Raw genomic sequence first — 19736 nt, forward strand, 5'->3', positions numbered from 1 at the left:
CTCTTTATTATTACTTTAATTAGAAACTCTTTTCAACCAGAGAACACTCTCTTTGATTTTCAGGTCTGTTTACTTTTCCAGATGGATATAATTAGCACTTTTAAGATTATGGTTACACAGAGAAGATAAACAAAAACAGCAGTGACTAGAGTCTTAGGTTATATATTGAAAGTGTTCGTGTAGAAAGTATATTTAGAGCTCTAAATAAAATAAGAAACTCCTAGAAGCAGATTCTCAGAAATATCAGGTGGATTGAGCAAATATAGCACTCTAGCCTGGGGCCATGGTGTGTGTCAGCCTCTGCCACATGCTCTCTGCCTCTGCCTTGCACACTGGATGGATTAATCCCCATGCATGCACTATCTGCCTCTGGTCACAAGGCCAGAAGATTAGCTAGATAGGGCCTTGCTCATGGAGCTTATACTCTAATGTGAGAAACCAAAATGAAACAAATAAATTAGCAATATAATCTCAATGGAAAACAAGTGTTACGAAGGAAATCTCACATTGCTATAGGATATGCATGACTGAGTGGGCTCCCTTAGACAACGGTAGTCCAGGAGGTCTTTCAGAGCTGCTGCTACATAAACTAAGAAGCCAGACATTCAAAGACCTGCTTAGATCTGTGTTTCAGACAGAGTGCAGCTGTGTGAAGCCCTGAGCGTAAGAAGCTTGGCATGTTTAAACAAGCAAGAAGGTCATCGTGGCTCGAGTACAGTAAGTGTGAGGGGTGGAGGTAGAGTAGGAGATGATGCTGGGGAGAGGCGAGGCCAGTACCTTGTAAGCATGGAGAGGAGTTGGTGTTACCGAAAACTCAGCCTTGTCCATGAGGCCAAATCAGAAGTACAAGGACAGGTGGTTTGGGGAGGAGGAAAGAGAAGTTTTATTACTTTGCTGGCAAATGAGGAAAAATGGTAGACATCCTCGTCTCAAAATCCAAATTTCCTGAACATTCACAGAAATTCAGAGCTTTTAAAGGATAGGTTCTCAGCTTTAGGCGATTGCTGTTCAACTATAGTTGATGATTCTGATCATCGTATCTCCTGCTGAAGATAATCTCATGACCTCCGCCCAGGACCTCCCTTTACCAGGTCCCGGCTAGGAGTTGCACAAATAAACAGAAGATTGACCCTTCCCCTCCCAACCACTGGCCTGGGGCAGGGACACAGGCTTTAGTTCTCAAAAAGGAGTGAAGGATGTTTTAAAGAGACAGAAAATATTTTTGCCATTTTTTTCCAGGCCACTCCCTCTATTACATATTCCCCACTCTCACTATTTCCCTTCCATGTCATAGGAGGAGTAGTGACTACTCTGTTACACTGGGATTTTATTTGAAGAATGATAAGATGCCATTAGAGTGTTTTTAGTAGGGGACATCATGGTCTGATTAAAATTTTATAAAAACTTTCCTACTGCTATGTGTGGAATGAATTACAAAGAATCAAGAATGGAAGCAGTTGGTTTCTGCTCCTGGCTCTGAGTGCACTAACTCAAAAGCAACTGGAAACACTGGGCAGAATACAAAAAGAAAAAAGCATTGTGGTGATGTCAGAGAAGAATGGTCAAGGTAACTAGAACTTGACCTGCTCCTGAACAGAAAGGAACTTCACGCTTCTTATAAGAGAGCTAAGAAGGTCAGCAGAAAGCGCTGAAGATGAAAGAAGAGTTTGCTGCAATCTCACAGTGCTGAACAGACAAAACCTGAAGCTCTCTCTGGTCCTACACGGGGAAGGTTCCCTAGCACAGCCCCAGGCTCCCAGGTGGCCCCCTAGTGGCTGCAGTGTAGGATCAGGGCAACCCGATGTGAAAAGCAAGAGAGCTTAGACAGCTCCGTCAGTCCCTGGTTAATTAAAATGAACTCACCCCAGTGACAACAGAAACAGACCCATGGAGGGCTTATTATCAGAGTTATCAGAAATAGATTTTAAATACTGTTTTATGTTTTTAATCTTAAGCTATACATAAATAATAAAAAGATAATTAGAATATGCCCAACTTTCTTGAAAATTAAGCAAAAAACTATTTTTTTAAATCTATGGGTCAAAAAAGAAATCACAACAAAAACTAGAAAACATTTTGAACTAAATAATAAGGAATATATGGCATATCTAAACTTGTGGAATGCAGCTAAATTAGAAAATAAGAAAGACAAAATCAGTGACCTGAATTTCCATATAAACAAGCTAAAAAACTAACAGCAAATCAAACACAAAAAGAGCAGAGGGAAGTATACTATTAATAGTACAATGAAGAAGATAAATAAATAGAAATCAATGAATTAGAAAACAGATGCATAAAAGTGAAAATTAACAAAGCTAAAATATATAATGATCTTACATACATGAAAAGGTGATAAGAGAATATTATAGACACGTTTATGCTAATAAATTTGAAAATTTAGATGAAATGGAAAATTCCTAGAACAACATATCTTACTAAATGACACAAAAATAAATAGAAATGCTGAATAATTCTATATCTATTAAGAAAATCGTATCTATAACTTAAAACCTTTCCACAAAGAAATCCCTAGGCTCAGATGTTGTCACTGTTGAATTCTCCCGAACATTTAATGAGGAAATAACAATAATCTTATAAAAATTCTTCTATGGAAAAGAAACCTGTTTTATGAGACCAACAAAACTTTGATGCCTAAATCTGACAGGGACAATACAAGAAAGGTAAATTACAGCCTAAGCTCTTTCATGAAAATCTATGCAAATATCCTACATAAAATACTAGCTAATTGAATCCAGCAACATAAAAAAGGCTAATATTTCACCAAATTGTGTTTGTTCCAAGAATGCAAGATAAACATTATAAAAATCAGTCTACGCGGCAGTTTCCCTCTCACACCAGTGTGCCCATCACTTGCAGGGATTCAGCTAAAATAAAGGGAACAAGGTGTTCTCCATGCTACGGCTTGTAGCAGGCTGACTTCCACAAATCTACCAATGGTAAAACACTCAGAAAGCAATCAGATACAAAACTTGCTCATAAGAGTATGCCAATATTAACAGAAAGCTTACTGAATTTCTAATTCTGTTTTTATCCTTATCATCTTTTATCAAGGGGTAACTTACATACATGTATACAATTTACACATACAACCAAGGAATAAACTACATTTGTTTAAAGCAAACAATTTGATGAGCTTTGACAATCTTACATGCCCATGAAATCATCCCCATATTAAAGACACAGAACCTTTCCATCACCCCCAAAAGATTACCAGTGCCCCTTTGCAGTTCAGATCTGACTCCATGTCTGGCCCCAGGAAAATTCTCAACTGTTTTCTGTCACTATAGATTAGTTTGCATTTTATATCCATGGAATCTTACAGTATGTACTCTTGTTTCTGACCTCTCAGAATAGTGTTTTTGAGATTTGTCTATATTGTTGCATACATTAGTAGTTCATTCTTTTACTGCTGAATAACATTCAGTTGTATGGAGGTATCACATATGGTCTATATCCACTCACCTGTTAAGGGACATTTAGGTTGTTTCCAGATATTGGCTATTGTGAACAAGGCTGCTATGAAGATTTAGGTACAAGTCTCCTCTATTCATTTCTCTCAGGTGAATACCTAGGAGTGGAATGGCTGGGTCATATTGGTAGGTGTATATTTAACTTAAGAAACTGCCGAAAAGTTTCCACTGAGGTTGCACCAATTTGTCTTCCACCAGTAGTGTAAGGCAGGGTAGTGCCCCAGTTGTTCCACACCCTCATGAACACTCAGCATTGCCAGTTTTTAAATGTTAAGCTATTATAGCAGAGGTGAAGTGGTAACTTATTATGGTTTTAATTTACATTTCCCTGATGACTAATGATATTGAGCATGTTTTCATGTGCTTATCGACCATTTGTATGTATTCTTTTGTGAAACATTTGGGGAGCTGTTTAACTTACTCTTGAGTTTTAAGGGTTCTTTATATATATTCCAATTCATTGTATGTCCTTTATATATTCTGATTCAAATCCTTTCTATTGCTTTTTATATCTGCCCTTATTTATTTTTATTTATTTCTCTCCTTTACTGCCTTCTTTCTTACTTTTGGCTTGTTTTGCTCTTTTTTTTTTTTAACTCCTTAAGTTGAAATTTATGTCTTGATTTTAGACATATTTTTCTTCTCTAATATAATCATGTAAAGCAGTACATTTTTTTCTAACCATTGTTTTACTACATTTCACATATTTTTACATTTTCTACTTTTATCATCATTCAGCTAAAAATATTTTTTAATATCCCTTCTTTGACCCATGGGTTATTCTGAAATGAGTTTAATTTTCAAATTTGGGAATTTTCCTGGGCAGGGAAATTGCCAAAACCTGATTGACAGAGCAGAACAGGCAGCCAGGTTAGGCTAAAAGCCCCATCCCCTAGAGAAAAATAAAGGTGCCAGGCTGAGGCCCATGATCTCTGGGAGGAGAGCACAGTTGCTAAATGGTTACTGTTATCAGCCAGCCTCAAGGAGTTTTAACCAAGCTCTGATTGGTTTAAAATATTAACCTCAGCCCTGATTAGCGATTAGGAGATAATTTAATCACAAATTAAATTGCATTTTTGACCTGGATAAGGTAAACATAGTGTCATAAACTGAAAAATCATGTTTATGGAAGAAAAGCATTCTCTGGAATGCAAAGCTGGTGCTGGTGGTGAGTGTGTGAGAAGCCCTAATCACAGCATTATTTCTCCAGGAAAAAAAGACTTTTTTAAGTTCCCTGACATAGACAACATCATCTAAGAACAAAATCAGTTCTTTTATTGGTTAAACCAGCTGGCGAACCATTTAATGAAGGGGCCTCGTGAATGGATCACTAACATAAAAACATAAGGGGGACTACTCCAGTTTACGTGGGGTGGAAGACCCAGAGGTACTGCCTCTTGTCCCATGGTGATACCTGAGGCTCAGTCACTGAACCTAGGACTCATAGACACACAGTCTGATGATGTTCACTTGCTAAACAGTATTCCTTGTACTTGTCTGTGAGCATCATTTTTCAACTTCTGAGGAAATAAGGTAGAAGTAGAGGTTTTGAGAAAAGCAGTAAAACCCAGTGTCTAACAAAGGGCACATTCTTTAAAAACCATTCCTAATTTCCTGTGGAGGAATAGAGCGAGCTGGGTGAGGGTTAGCTTGGCACATCCATCCATGGGGGTCGGTGGTGGGCTGGAGCCAGTTCATGTGAGCTTACAGGAGCCAACTGTGCACATGTCTTCCCAAGTCTACATTTACTGAAATCAGCCATGGCAGGAGTATTTACACCAAGAAAATTGGCAAACTCTACAAGTCAGAGCTGGGACTGGGTGTCTCATTCATTGATCGGAATTTTTTTTTTTTTTTTTTTTGAGACAGAGTCTCACTTTTTTGCCCTGGCTAGAGTGCGGTGGTGTCAGCCTAGCTCACAGCAACCTCAAACTCCTGGGCTTCAGCGATCCTTACTGCCTCAGCCTCCTGGGTACCTGGGACTACAGGCATGTGCCACCATGCCCAGTTAATTTTTTTTTCTATATATATTTTAGTTGGCCAGATAATTTCTTTCTATTTTTAGTAGAGACAGGGTCTCACTCTTGTTCAGGCTGGTCTCGAACTCCTCACCTTGAGCAATCCACCCACCTCAGCCTCCCAGAGTCCTAGGATTACAGGCGTGAGCCACTGCGCCCAGCTGATTGGAATTTTTTTATTTCAAAATATTAAGGGGATACAAATAATGATTGGAATTTTGTATTTTTTTATTTTTTTTAATACAATCCTGGGCATTTTATTGGAGATAATTTATAGTTCAATAAAAAAGGATTTAAAAAGATAAACAGATTTCACATATAATTTATTTTCTGGATATATTTAGAATTCTGGGTGATTGAACTCTTTTCTTTTTTCAGCTTATTATGGGGGTACAAAAGCTCAGGTTATACATATTGCCCATGTCCCGCCCATCCCCCTGAGTCAGAGCCTCAAGCGTGTCCATTCCCTAGACAGTGTGCCTGGCACTCACCATGTAGTCATACCTCCATCCCCTCCCCCCACCCCCCACCTCCCCGAGTCAGCACCTTCAAACATGGCCATTCCCCAGACAGTGCACAACGCACTCATCATGTAGGCATACACCCATCCCCTCCCCCCACCCCCCCACCCCCACCTCAGTCTGATATCCAGTTGGTATCATTCCCCAATGTGCATTTAAGTGATGATCAGGGAAACCAATTTGCTGGTGAGTACATGTGATGCTTGTTTTTCCATTCTTGGGATACTTCACTTAATATAATGGGTTCCAACTCTCTCCAGGAGAACCAAAGAGATGTCGTATCACCGTTATTTCTTATAGCTGAGTAATACTCCATGGTATACATATACCACAATTTACTAATCCATTCCTGAATTGATGGATTTACAATCCATTTGGGTTGTTTCCACATCTTTGCAATTGTGAATTGTGCTGCTATAAACATTCAGGTGCAGGTGTCTTTTCTATAGAATGACTTTTGTTCTTCTGGGTAGATGCCCAATAATGGGATTGCTGGATCGAATGGTAGGTCTACTTGAATCTGTTTAAGGTATCTCCATATTGTTTTCCATAGGGGTTGCACTAGTTTACAGTCCCACCAGCAGTGTATGAGTGTTCCTGTCTCTCCGCATCCACGCCAACATGTATTGTTTTGGGACTTTTTGATAAAGGCCATTCTCACTGGGGTTAAGTGGTATCTCATTGTGGTTTTGATTTGCATTTCCCTGATGATTAGGGATGTTGAACATTTTTTCATATGTTTGTTAGCCATTTTTATATCTTCTTTTGAAAAATTTCTATTCATGTCCTTTGCCCACTTTTTGATAGGGTTGTTCGATTTTTTTCTTACTGATTTTCCTGAGTTCTAAATATATTCTTGTTATCAGTCCCTTATCTGATGTGTAGTATGCAAAAATTTTTTCCCATTCTGTAGGTTGTCTATTTACTCTCATGACTGTTTCTTTGGCTATGCAGAAGCTTTTTAATTTGATCAGGTCCCATTTATTTATTTTTGTTGTTGCTTTTAGTGTTAGTCTTTAAGCTAAAGACTAACACTAAAAGCAACATCCAGTAAGACTGACACCAAAAATCAAAGGTGGGGCTAGAGGCAGCGAAGAGCAGATCCAAGTGGATCTCTAAGCATGAAGACTTGAGAAGAACAGAAACCAGGTACAGACAGAGCCAAAGGAGGACCTAGGAAGCAGGAAAGACAAGAATCAGGAATGGTGGAGCAGGCAGGTTCAAGAGAACCCAAGAAATCTCAGAGGTGGTGTGCAGTTGTCTGTGGCATATTTACGTAAAATGGCCACATTTATTTTAAAGATTGAAAAATGGGACTAAATCATACGAATGGCCAAGTCTGTGGATTCTCTCTCCCTACTGATTCCGCAGAACTTCAACTTCAGCCAGGCTCATCTCTGACTGAGATTCTACCCTTTTGGGGGCCCTGGTCTCCCAGGAGGCGGAAGCTATGCTGCAGTGACAGGCCCCAGTCCTGACGGGCTTTGCTGCACTTAGCTTTCTCGACTTTCTGCAGTGCCAGGGGCTACTAGCCTGGAAAAGGTTAATAAAGACATATGAACAAGGTCAAATATAAACAACAGTCTTTTCAAAGTTAAAAATATCAGGAAAAATCAATAGAGTTCTTGTCATATTATATAATAAATTTAAATTGCAATTTTGTAACAACTGAACTACTGTGTTTGGGCTATCGATTGCATGTATTACCAAATTATCTCTATAGTAATACCATGATTAATTGGCTAACCTCTCACATGTTCCAGGAATTTTTTTATTTTAAACACAGAATGGGAGCAGAGAAGATTTTATGTATCTTGTAAAAGGTTATGGAAAACATTTAGGTTATTAACTCATCTATCCTGACTAAGAGAACATTATATTTAAGGGAGGCTTACTGGGTATTGGTATAACTTAGTGTATTTGTGAGAGAGACATACAACAAGTAATTCTGCACAAGTCCAGTGATTGACAGAGTGATTGAAAGGGGATATTATGCAGCCCACAGAAAATGTGAAATGGTATAATGGTAAATCCATAGTAATGGAGTTAGCAAAGAGCTTTCAAACCCAGCTAATATAACCAAGAGAACATTTGAGTAGAAGGAGATATTTTATATATTTACTAAAACACACGCGTACATGTGCATGTGAGGATGGATAGATAATCTGCTTAATTGAGGAGCCTCAGTTCAGTAGAGAATGCCATAATCTGTTTTAATTTTTTCCAGTCACTGCATTTAGCCATGCTCAAGAGTCTCTTAATGATGTCTTGGGTACTTTCCATAACTTCCTGGTCACTTTTAATTATAAATAATCCAAGTCTAATTTTATATTTGGCTTGCATCTCTTCTCCCCCTATCCACTGCAGATTAGGATTGTGGTTTGATGGTTCTGGAAAGTGTCTTAGTCTATTTTCTGTTGGTGTAATGGAATACCACAGACTGAGTAATTTATAAAGAAAGGAAGTATTTTCAGCTCACAGTCTGGAGGCTGGGAAGTCCAAGAGCATGGTGCTGGTATCTGGTGAGAGCACGGTGGAAAGGTGGAAGCAGCAGGAGACAGAGAGAGGACATCAGCCAACCTCCTCCTTTTTATCAGGAAGCCACTCCCTCAACAATGGCTTTAATCCATGTATGAGGGCAGAGCCCATACGACCTAATCACCTCTCAAAGGTCCCACCTCTAATACTGTTACAAAGGCAATTAACTTTCAACATGAATTTTGACAGGGACATTCAACCCATAGCAGAGAAGAAAGAGGGCATACTCGGTTCTTTTATTCCTTTCCCCTCATCTAACACCTTTGAGAGAAATGGAGCCAAGGAAGAGACCTGGAGATCCTCCCTCACCTTTTCTCTGAAAGGATTACAGCCCCATTTCGGGGGTGGGGATGAGGAAAAAATGGAGTCTGAGATTTTCTTACTTAACAGGCTGCCTGATGGTGCAGACAAGAGGAAGGTGTCTGGCCCTAATTGCTGACCAATCCCTTTAGATATGGGGCACTTAATGACCTGAGTTTTCCTATGAGCACACAGGTGCCGAGTCTGAAGCCACAGAGCATCCTGTTAGATTCATGTTCATACACAAATACCCCTTCAAATATTTACATCCTTTTTTGTACCTGAAAACATACAAAATGCATATAATACAGTGAGATAAAACATATTTAAATATAGGTAAAAAACATGAAACTAGGGAAAATTTTTGATAAAAATTAAGGTGAAGTAAAGCTATTACATAAAGTGAATGTCAAAAGTTTTGCATTCTCTTCTGAAAAACATTAGAAACAAGCAAGAGGAAGGATCTCTTGATTGCAGAGGAGGGATCATAAGGATAGCACTTAGCCTGGAAGATAGATTCTAGTATTTTTCATACAAATACTGGTTTTCATTTACAGCTAATTTCATTTAGGATTTTTTACAACTATCTATAGTATGTTAATATGATGTTTTTAACTTCTTTTCTCATAATATCTTTGTTCAGTTTGTATAAAAGATGTCTTATCCTTAGAAAATTATTTGAGCAGCTGTCCTTTTTTAAAAATTTCTTGAAAAGTTTATGAAAGACAGAAATTATCTGTTCCAAGAATTTTTGGTGAAATTTACTTGTAAGGTAATCTGATCACAAGATGTTTGATTATTGATTCAATTCTTTTTTTTAATTTCAGATTATTATGGGCTAGAAACATTTTGGTTACATATAATGCCTTTGCCTCACCCAAGCCAGAGCTACAAGCATGCCTATCCCCCATACAGTGTGCTCCGCATCCATTAGTTGTGAGTTTACCCACCCCCACTACCCCCTCCCACTCACCTGGCACCCAGTGAATATTACCTCTATGTGAGCACCTAAGTGTTGATCAGTTAGTACCAATTTGATGGGGGAGTACATGTGGTGCTTGCTTTTCCATTCCTGTGATACTTCACTTCAAAAGATGGGCTCTAGCTCCAACCAGGATAATGTAAGAGGTGCTAGATCACCATTGTTTTTTGTGGCTGAGCAGTATTCCATGGTACACATATACCACATTTTATTAATCCACTCATGTATTGATGGGCACTTGGGTTGTTTCCACATCTTTGCAATTGTGAATTGTGATGCCATAAACATTCGAATGCAGATTTCTTTATTGTAAAAAATCTTTTTTTCTTTTGGGTAGATGCCTAGTAGTAGGATTGCTGGATCAAATGGAATTTCTATCTTTAGTTCTTTGAGATATCTCCAAATTACTTTCCATGGAGGTTATACTAACTTGCAGTCCCACCAACAGTGTAAGACTGTTCCTATCTCTTCACATCCATGCCAGCATTTGTTGTTTTGAGACTTTTTGATAAAAGCCATTCTCACTGGAGTTAGGTGATATCTAACTGTGGTTTTGATTTGCATTTCCCTGATGATTAGAGGTATTGAACACTTTTTTATACGTCTGCTGGCCATTATTCTGTCTTCTTTTGAAAAGTTTCTGTTCATGTCCTTTGCCTACTTTTTAAGAGGGTTGTTTGATTTTTTTCTTGTTAATTTTCTTAAGTTCTATATAGATTCTTGTTATAGCCCTTTATCAGATATGTAGCATGGGAATATTTTCTCCCATTCTGTAGGTTGTCTTTGCTCTGATGATAGTTTCCTTGGCTGTGCAGAATCTTTTTAATTTGATTAGGTCCCATTTATTTATTTTTGTTGCTGCTGTGATTGCTTTGGGGGTCTTCTTCATAAATTCTTTCTCTAGGCCAATGTCTATATGAGTTTTCCCAACATTTTCTTCTAGAATTCTTAAGGTTTTACATCTTAGTTTTAAATCTTTTATCCATTGTGAGTTGATTTTTGTAAGAAGTGAGAGATGCAAATCCTGTTTCAGTCTTCTACATGTGGCTATCCAATTTTCCCAGCACCATTTATTGAATAGAGATTCTTTTCCTCAGTGTATATTTTTGTCTGCCTTGTCAAAGATTAGATGACAATATGAGTATTATTTTATATCTGGGTTCTCAGTCCTGTTCCAAAGGTCTATATATCTGTTCTTGTGCCAGTACCATGCTGTTTTGGTTACTATAGCCTTGTAGTCTGGTAGACTGATGCCTCCCAATTTGTTCTTTTTGCTTAAGATTGCTTTGGCTGTACGAGATCTTCTCCGGTTCCATACAAAGCATAGAATTATTTTTTCTAGATCTGCAAAGAATGATGATGGTATTTTGATAGGGATTGCATTAATTCTGTAGATTACTTTGGGTAGTATGGACATTTTAACAATGTTGATTCTGCCAATCCATGAGCAAGGTAGATTTTTCCTTCTGTTTGCATCTTCTACAATTTCTTTTCTTAGTGTTTTGTAGTTCTCCGTGTATATGTCTGTCACCTCTTTTGTTAAATATATTCCTAGGTATTTAATTTTCTTTGAGGCTATTGTAAAAGGTACTGCACTTTTTTATTTGATTTTCAGCTTGACTGTTATTGGTGTATAGGAATGCCTCTGAATTGTGTGACCTCCAGGGGTGAGATGCCTGTCCCCAAACTCCCATACATGGTCACGGTTGCAGGAAGCGACCGCTCAAACCAGTTCTTCCACCACCCATTGTGGTCCCAGCACAGAGCACTCAATTCAATTCTTTAATGCTTATCAATTTTTTCAGGTTTTCTATTTTCTCTTGAATGAATTTTAAAACTTGTATCTTCTAGAAAGTATTCATTATATATGTTTTCTATCTAGTTTCAAAGTTTCTTATAATAATATACCTAAAATATGCACAAAATATGGAAGCTGTACCTCCAAAAAATATATAAGGACAAGAACCATAGTTTTTGATATATTTACTATATCTCTTTTTATTAACCTGATGCCTTGATTTATGATTATAAATTATAATTTTGAAAAAAGGCCCTGAAATTTTGTGGATGATAAACTCTCCAAGTATTTGTATATTTGAAAATATCTTTAGTTTTACTTCACTCTTGAATGAGAGTTTAGTGGGCATAATATTCTAAGTTCATAGTTATTTTTCCCTCAGTACTTTAAAGTATGACCGGACACAAAATAAAAGTTTCCCAAACTGTGATCTATATAACATCACTACACACACACACACACACACACACACACACACACACACACAGAGGTGCCACGGTCAAATATGGAACACTGCATACTATCTTGCAGATTCACGATGCACATTTGTATAATTAAAGACTTTAAGTCCCCTAATAGTAAAGAAATCTGTTTCACCTTGTTTAACCTAGCACTTCTCATCAGAACTCTCTTTTCTTAGATTTGTCAACATCACATAGAAACCAATTTCAGAGACACCACACCACAGTGATTTAAACATTAGCCGTCAACAAGTAACTCGATATACTTGCCCAGAAGGTATCCTCATTGTGCTGTTATTCTAATTTAGACTATTGTATTAGGTTTCTATCACTACAAAACCAATTGCCACAAATTTAGTGACTTAAAAGAATAGCCATTTATAACCCCCTAATTCTGTAGGTCAGAAGTCTGAGGACAACCTGAGTTGTCTGCTCAGGATCTCAGAGGCTGAAATCAAGGTGTTGGTCAGCCTGCATTCTCATCTAGGGGCTTGTCTCCTAAAGAGATTGTTCCAAGATCACTCAGGTTGTTGGCAGAATTCAGATCCTTGCTGGTCATTGGCTGGAGCAGCTCAGTGAGTCCTTGCTGCCTGGCCCTCTCCATCATCAAAGCCAGCATGGAAATCCTCCCTTGCATCAAATCCCTCTCTCACATTGTCTCTCTGACTTCAGAAAGTACTTTTTGCAAAAGGCTCATCTGATTAGGTAAGGTCCACACCGATACTCTCCCCTTTGATTAACTCAAAGACAATGGCTTAGTGACCTAATCATGGCAGGATGTCCAACACATGCACGGGCCATGCCCACACACAACAGACAGGGATTGTCCAGGGGGCAGGAATCTTGAGGGCTATTTCAGAACCCTGTCTCCCACGTTTATTAACCTTCAGTGTTAGCCTGTGTGGGTGGTCACCCCGCACACCCAGATGAAGAGTTCTACTTTGCTTTCTTTTAAGAGAAGTCCATTCCTGCAATATAATCCTTAGATATTCTGCCAGAACAGTAACTGGTGTGGCTTGGGCACTGAATATGCAGTCTAACATGCATAAAGGAGTATATTTAAGCTGACCCACACCATGGATTATATCCCACTTTTGCAGTATTATTGCCTGATATATGGAGCAGAGTTTCCTCAGGAAGTAGCCGTTCATTCATTCCCTCATTTATCAAAGTGCTCAATACACATGTCATCTGTGGTTTCTGTGTGCAAAGAGCTCTACTACATGTGCATCCTCATGGCCCACAGGAAAATAAATAATGTGATGAGAACTATAGAGTAGATATTGAAGCAGAAGAAAGAACAGCTGTCTCTGTTGGTGGTTGCCAAAGTCAGAAAAGGCTCCACAGAAGAAATTTTATTTGAATGGGTTTTTGAAGGATGAGTAGGAGTTTGGCAAGGCAAAGAAATGGGAAAGACCAGCTTCTAGGCAAATAGTAAATATGTGGAAATGTATGAAAGAAAATGAGGTCTTCAGAGACTGACTATCATAAGTCAAGCTAGAAAGGTAAGCAGGAACCAGACACATGATTAGGAAATTTAGATTCCATTCTAGAAGTAATGAGAAATCAGAGGAAGTTCTTATACAACAGAATGAAATGATCAAACCTGTGTTTCAGAGACATAAACTTTATTGGCAACTGTTAAAAAGAAGCTGAAGACAGGGAGACCCTTTAGGAAGTTACTACAAGGGCAAGGAATGACAAGGGCCATTCTAAGCTGGTGACAGTGAGAGTAAAGACAAAAGAACAGACTCCAGAGAGAGGAGGACAGTTTAGACTCAGTGACTGGTTGTACCTGGGCTTCTGATGGTTAGAACAACAAGCAGGGTTGACCAAGGTGTGCAGATGAAGAACGTCACCAACAAAGATGACAATTTATCAACAAGGCACATGCAGAAGGCAAAGTTAGAATAACAGTTCTTTTTTTCCTTGTCTTTTTGGAGTACTCTAAAATAGGCACAGAAAGTCCAGTTAAATTGCTTATGATTACACAGCAAATTTTGTTCTTCTTGGTTTCCAGTCTATTAACTAATCCCAAGCCTTCTTTATAGGTGTTTAAGTAAAAGAAGCAAAAGATTAGAGATGTAGGCATGGATGTAGATATTGATATAGATAGAATACATATGTGTATGATATATGCTTTTATATTTTATACATTTATGTATAATATACAATTATATACATATTACATATTTAAACACACACAGAGACCTTGCTATCCATTCTGCCAAGCCACAAGGAAATATTGGCCTAACTTTGCCATAGTGGCACCTGTACATAAAATCAGTAATATCCTCTATTGCTGAGGATTCTCGGAGCCTTATATGGAGACAGTGGAGGCCTCATCCAGATCCAGTTTATTTGCTCTAATGCACGAGAAGAAGCATAACTTCCCATATGTCACGAGTTTGTAAGAGCCGGCTTTACTCTTCAAAGCAGTTAGATTCGCCGCAGTTGCGAGGCTCACGTCTCAGCAGGACGGACTGTGGCGCTGCCCTCCCAGATAAAGTCAAGCAGCACAGCACTTGGAGGGGCAGGTCTTCTCCTACGCCCAGTCTCCAAGGGCACCACCGCCTAATATAAAACGTTGTTATGTTGCTAGTGAGAGAAAAAAAAATGCTCCTGATTCAATCACTGCTCTATTAATGGAGTTGTCTGTCTTTTGTTGTCCTTGACTTCGGGCAGCACTATTTTTGCGTGTCATTTTTAAACTTAAAGAACACTGCCACCCGAAATTGAAAATCTCAGACACTGCAAGGTCCTAAGGGAGAGGAGCTGCTGTTTTCATGCTCCGTTTGCTTCTTTCCTGCTCTTCCTCCTCCTTGGAGAACTTTTACAAAGAAAGCACCAAGCCCGCTCCATTTACCTTTCGTTAGTAGTAGATAATGATGTTGGCTCAATGGTACCAGGCAGCCTCTTGTGAATAAAACTAGTGCTTTATTTTCCCCCTTATGTCTGGCTGCAAGAGAGGAAAGACAAAACTAGATGCCTCTCAAACTACATGTCATGGCCTATGTCACGTGACAGTTAAGACCACTCAATCCGCAGGCGAAGGCATTTAATCTCGGCTTCTAATTGGTATTCCTGCCTTACTGCTGAATATCCTCTACCCCCTCAAACTCAATACGACCCAAACCAAATTAACTACCCCTGCCATTTTTCAATTCTGAACGTTTCCTGACTTTCATAAATTTCCAAGTGAGCATAAATGAATCATGATACTTCCACTCTCTCAGACTGGAGTCGTCTTCTCTCACACCCCTCCCTAAACGCCTAAGTGAAAATTCTTTCTAACTCATGTTGAACATGTCCCTGAATTTCCCACACCCATGTTCTCCTTTTCGATTACAGTATCACCCTCACATTGATGTCATTATTGTCTTAGCTACTTTGAGGCAATAATGGGTCTCATTATTTACTCTGTCACAACCAGTAAAGACCTTTCTACCTATGGCAGCGGTCCCCAACCCTTTTGGCACCAGGGACCAGGTGAGGAGGGGGAGGTGGAACTCAGGCAGTGATGCGAGTGATGGGGAGCAGCTGTAAATGCAGATGAAACTTTGCTGGCTCACCTGCCACTCACCTCCTGCTGTGTAGCCAGGTTCCTAAGTGTCATGGAAGACAATTTTTCCACGGACAGGGAGGGGTGGGGGAAGAGGGTGTGGAGCTCAGGCAGTAATGCACGGCCCGGTTCCTAACAGGCCACAGACCAGTACCAGGTTGCAGCCTGGGGGTTGAGGACCACAGAGCTATGGCATCCCTTTATGATATCAAAAATAAAATTAGATCAAGTTAGGAAAAATTTTAAAGTTTATTGTCATACAAAAAATACAGATCTCGATCTGGGAGACTTCAAGTGGTAAGAAGCTCCCTTAACAGCAGTTGCAACACAGTTTACAAAGCATACAAGAGGCAGTATTTTGACTTTTGTCATGTTGGGCTATTATACGTTATCATTTTTTTTTCAGGGAAAACAGAGCTGTTAAAGCTGACTTGTCTAGAGCTGACTGGTTTAATTTCATTGAATCATGTGGACACGGCTGTGAAACTTACATTTTGTATGTGTGATTAGAAATAGCTTTTCAAAGAAATTAGGATGACTTAAGTTTTGGTTAATGGTTATGGGCAGTTGGCCTTGGGCTGTATCTAAACTGTGGTCCCCATTTTTATTTTTCTCTCACAACACCCAAGACCTACAGTGCTCTGGATGATCAAGGACCCTGTGAATGTCTGACAGTTTCCTTGCCCTCCCAATGCCACTGACCGTCGTTTCTGTCCACCACCAGCACCATCCCACACTGACGTCACAAGCACCAGCTCTCTCCACACAGCCTTGCATACTCCCAGACCTGAGCCCCCATTTCTACCACTCTGTCCCTGGATTGCTTTGGGGCTTTCAGTCATCACCCCCTCTTCATTTCTGGCTATCTCAGTCCTCCCATGCACCCTCAATCTTGGGAATCCAGTCTAGGGAATTTGTGACCTCTTCCTCGCCCACACACCACAGCCCTCACTGCCATTTCGGCAGCCCACAGATCTGCCGCCCTTTTCTCCTTGTCTGCCAGGCTTCCCCCTCATGTCCCACTTGTTTCACCCCATCTGCCTCATCCAGGCCTGACCCTTCCATGGCCCACCTCCTCAGCTCTGCCACAGTAGCTTCTCTGAAATGCAAATCTGAGTGTGTCGTTTGCATGATTCAGATCTTCCAGTTGCTCCCAGATGCCTTTGGGATAAGTCTAAGCTCTGGCACAGGCCTAATTTTCCCATTCTACAGATGAAGATGCCGAGGTTCAGAGAGGTTGTGAATGACAGAGTCAGGAACTTGAATGTGCAGAGCTAGCAATAAAGCCAGGTTCACCACCCTCCAAAGGTCCTTCAGAGGCTTAACGTAAAAGCCAGGTCTGAACTTACACCTGCTCCCCATCGCTGGTATCACAGCCTGAGCTCCGCACTCCCCTCAATGCCCCCACCAACCCCACCTGCTGCCCCACCCCCCACCCCCACGCCCACCATGGAAAAATTGTCTTCCAAGAAACAGGTCCCTAGTGCCAAAAAGTTGGGGACCACTGCATCCTGACTGCTGCAGAGGAGATACTGACACTTGCATGCCCAACATATTTAATCTCTGTAAAGAGAAATCAACTAAAGCTAAAAGCTTGCTGTTAGCAATTAATCTAAATAAAAAGAAAATGTTTATATATTTTAGCTGTTTCACAGCCCATAATTAAGGGTATTGTGATGTTCAATGTTAATTGAGACTTCTTCCTTCCAGATAGTCTAGGCTGGGCAATGCCAACATTTACCTTCCTGGGTCCCATTTTTACGCTTTTATTGTTGACCAAGCCAACTTCTGATGGTCACAGTCCTCCTTTAATGTTAATTATTGCTGCTTTTATTTTAAAAGTCACACCATGTGCTATTTAACAAATGAGTGGTTTACAACCAAATGAAATAAAATGTAAAAGACCTGCTTTCTCCCCTCCCCTAGCAGCCCACTCCCTGGAGTTCAGAGTTTGGAGTGTGTCCCTCCAGCCTCTTTCTCTGCAGTTTGGGGTACAGATGAAATCCCACTCTTCATAGTCTTCTGTGCTTTGCTTTTTCACTTAATTTGTCAGGTATCTTTTCATGTTGGTGCATACTGATTTACCGCTTTCTTTTTAACGATGGCAGAGTTCTGTTTCAAAGACTTACCATCCTTCATTTAACAGGTTTCCTATTGATAGACAGGTTTGCTTTTCTCCATTCTTTTGCTCCAGTGAACATCCTTGTAAAACATATCTTTTGCACATTTGTGCAAGTTAATCCAGAAGGAAAATTCCTAGAAGTAGAATTCTGGGCTGAAGGGAATTTGCAGTTTAAATGCCAATGAATATTGCTAATTTCCTTCCCAAAGGTCAAATCAATTTACATTCCCACCAATACAGTGTGAAAGTTCTTGTCTATTCCCACTCTGAAGTGGGACATTATCAAACTTTTAAAAATGTCTGCCATTATAATAAGGAAAGAATATATTGCACTGTTGATTGAAAGTGCATTCATTAATTATAGGTGAGTTTGTGCTTGTTCCTAGTATGATAAAACTTTAGTCAACTATGGTGAGGCCTGGGTGGCATTCTTTCTCTGTAAGTTATTCTGATTTTGTTGTTTAAATCTCAAAGAATAACCCTATTTTTAAGCCCTAAGGAAGCATCTTGTCATTGCCCCTCATTTACTGAATAAACAAGGGCTTGCAGCGTTTCTAAGACCTTGAGAGGGAGAGAGAAAGAGAGTGAGAGAGAGCACACGCAGCTGGGGTGCTTTGCAGTGATGTCATGAAGGCGGATGGACTGGGAATTGGGCAGCTCTCACACCTCTCGCACCTGTCAGTTAATTGATGTCACATATTCTTTCATTGCAGCAATTCAGTTTTGTGTCCTTGCCCACTGACGTGCTGGAAATTGAGGTGAAGGACAAGTTCGCCAAGAGCCGTCCCATCATCAAGCGCTTCCTGGGAAAGCTGTCTATGCCAGTTCAGAGACTCCTGGAGAGACACGCCATAGGGTAAAGCTGTGCCCGAGATCTCACCATCGCTAGGTTTCAGCCAACCATGCTCAGGGGAGGCTGCAGTAGTGTAGTCTCACAGACAGTCAAACAAAAATGGCGCTGTTATGTTTCCTTGGCTTCTCCCATTAATGACGTTGCCCAAGCCACAGCATTCAACTAAACAAACCTTCCCTTTCCCCTTGTTTGTGTATCAACTGGTTACTTAGGCAAGACAGTAAGAAGTCTTAAGACAGTATTAAAAGAAGCCCTCAGTGCTATATTTTTCTGTACGTGAGGAAACTAAGGTTTGTTTTACTATGAAGAATATTATTTCATTCATATGCCTGTCTCATGCATAGGATTTAATCGTATTCAACATTTCCCTAAAAAGATGAAATGCTGGGTTACTAGGGTAGAGTATCTTCAAAGACGCTAGTATTTACAGAAAATGCTAGATAATATGAACGAAAATTTGAAAGCATAAATTCTTATGGAATAACAGCAGTTATGTTGCCTGCATAATTCAATTGCGTATAAGAATATGTTTCTGCGTTTTGTCTCTTTTACATTCATGTCCACGCATGACTCTCATTCAAGTGGACTATGACCAGATAAAATTCTTATGAATAATACGTTTTTCCTTGGGAAACAGCAGCCTATATTTGAAAACACTAGGTATAGCTCTCTGTTCATAAACGTATGCTTCCACGCAATCTCACCCTTAGAATGATAGCAAAGGAATGAGAAAAATTATGCAGAATTTCCAAGTGTCTTAAAGTTCTTTGAATTTTCAGAAGGACTTTAGAATCGCTAATGATTATCATATGGACATTTAATCGGGACCGTATAGCATACGTGCCACTGTGTGCACGCAGACGTGCCATTAACTCTCAAGCCAAAGGGAGCTGACGTTTATGGTGCTACAGTCATGTGTCAAACTCGGTGCTTGCACTTCCACTCATGGTTGTGAGGATTCAACAAACAGACAGAAAGTGTCCATAAACAACCTGGCACAGTCGCCGGCACGTAGTAGGAACTCAAAAGTGAATAAATGGTATTCCTTATGACACGATCTTTGTTATTTCATTTAGTCCTCACGACATTT

General features: G+C 39.7%; 1 protein-coding gene across 2 annotated transcripts in view; it reads left to right on the forward strand.

The window, feature by feature from the left end:
* HECW1 (HECT, C2 and WW domain containing E3 ubiquitin protein ligase 1) overlaps positions 1 to 19736 on the forward strand; it is a 385512-nt gene that overhangs the window by 249024 nt on the left and 116752 nt on the right. For both annotated transcript variants that reach the window (XM_045564487.1, XM_045564486.1), the window contains one exon: positions 18507 to 18649. In XM_045564487.1, the coding sequence (XP_045420443.1) occupies positions 18507 to 18649 (143 nt within the window). The remainder of the gene's footprint in view (positions 1 to 18506; positions 18650 to 19736) is intronic.

This window comes from Lemur catta, chromosome 11, assembly GCF_020740605.2.
Source record: "Lemur catta isolate mLemCat1 chromosome 11, mLemCat1.pri, whole genome shotgun sequence".
Taxonomy (NCBI): Eukaryota; Metazoa; Chordata; class Mammalia; order Primates; family Lemuridae; genus Lemur; species Lemur catta.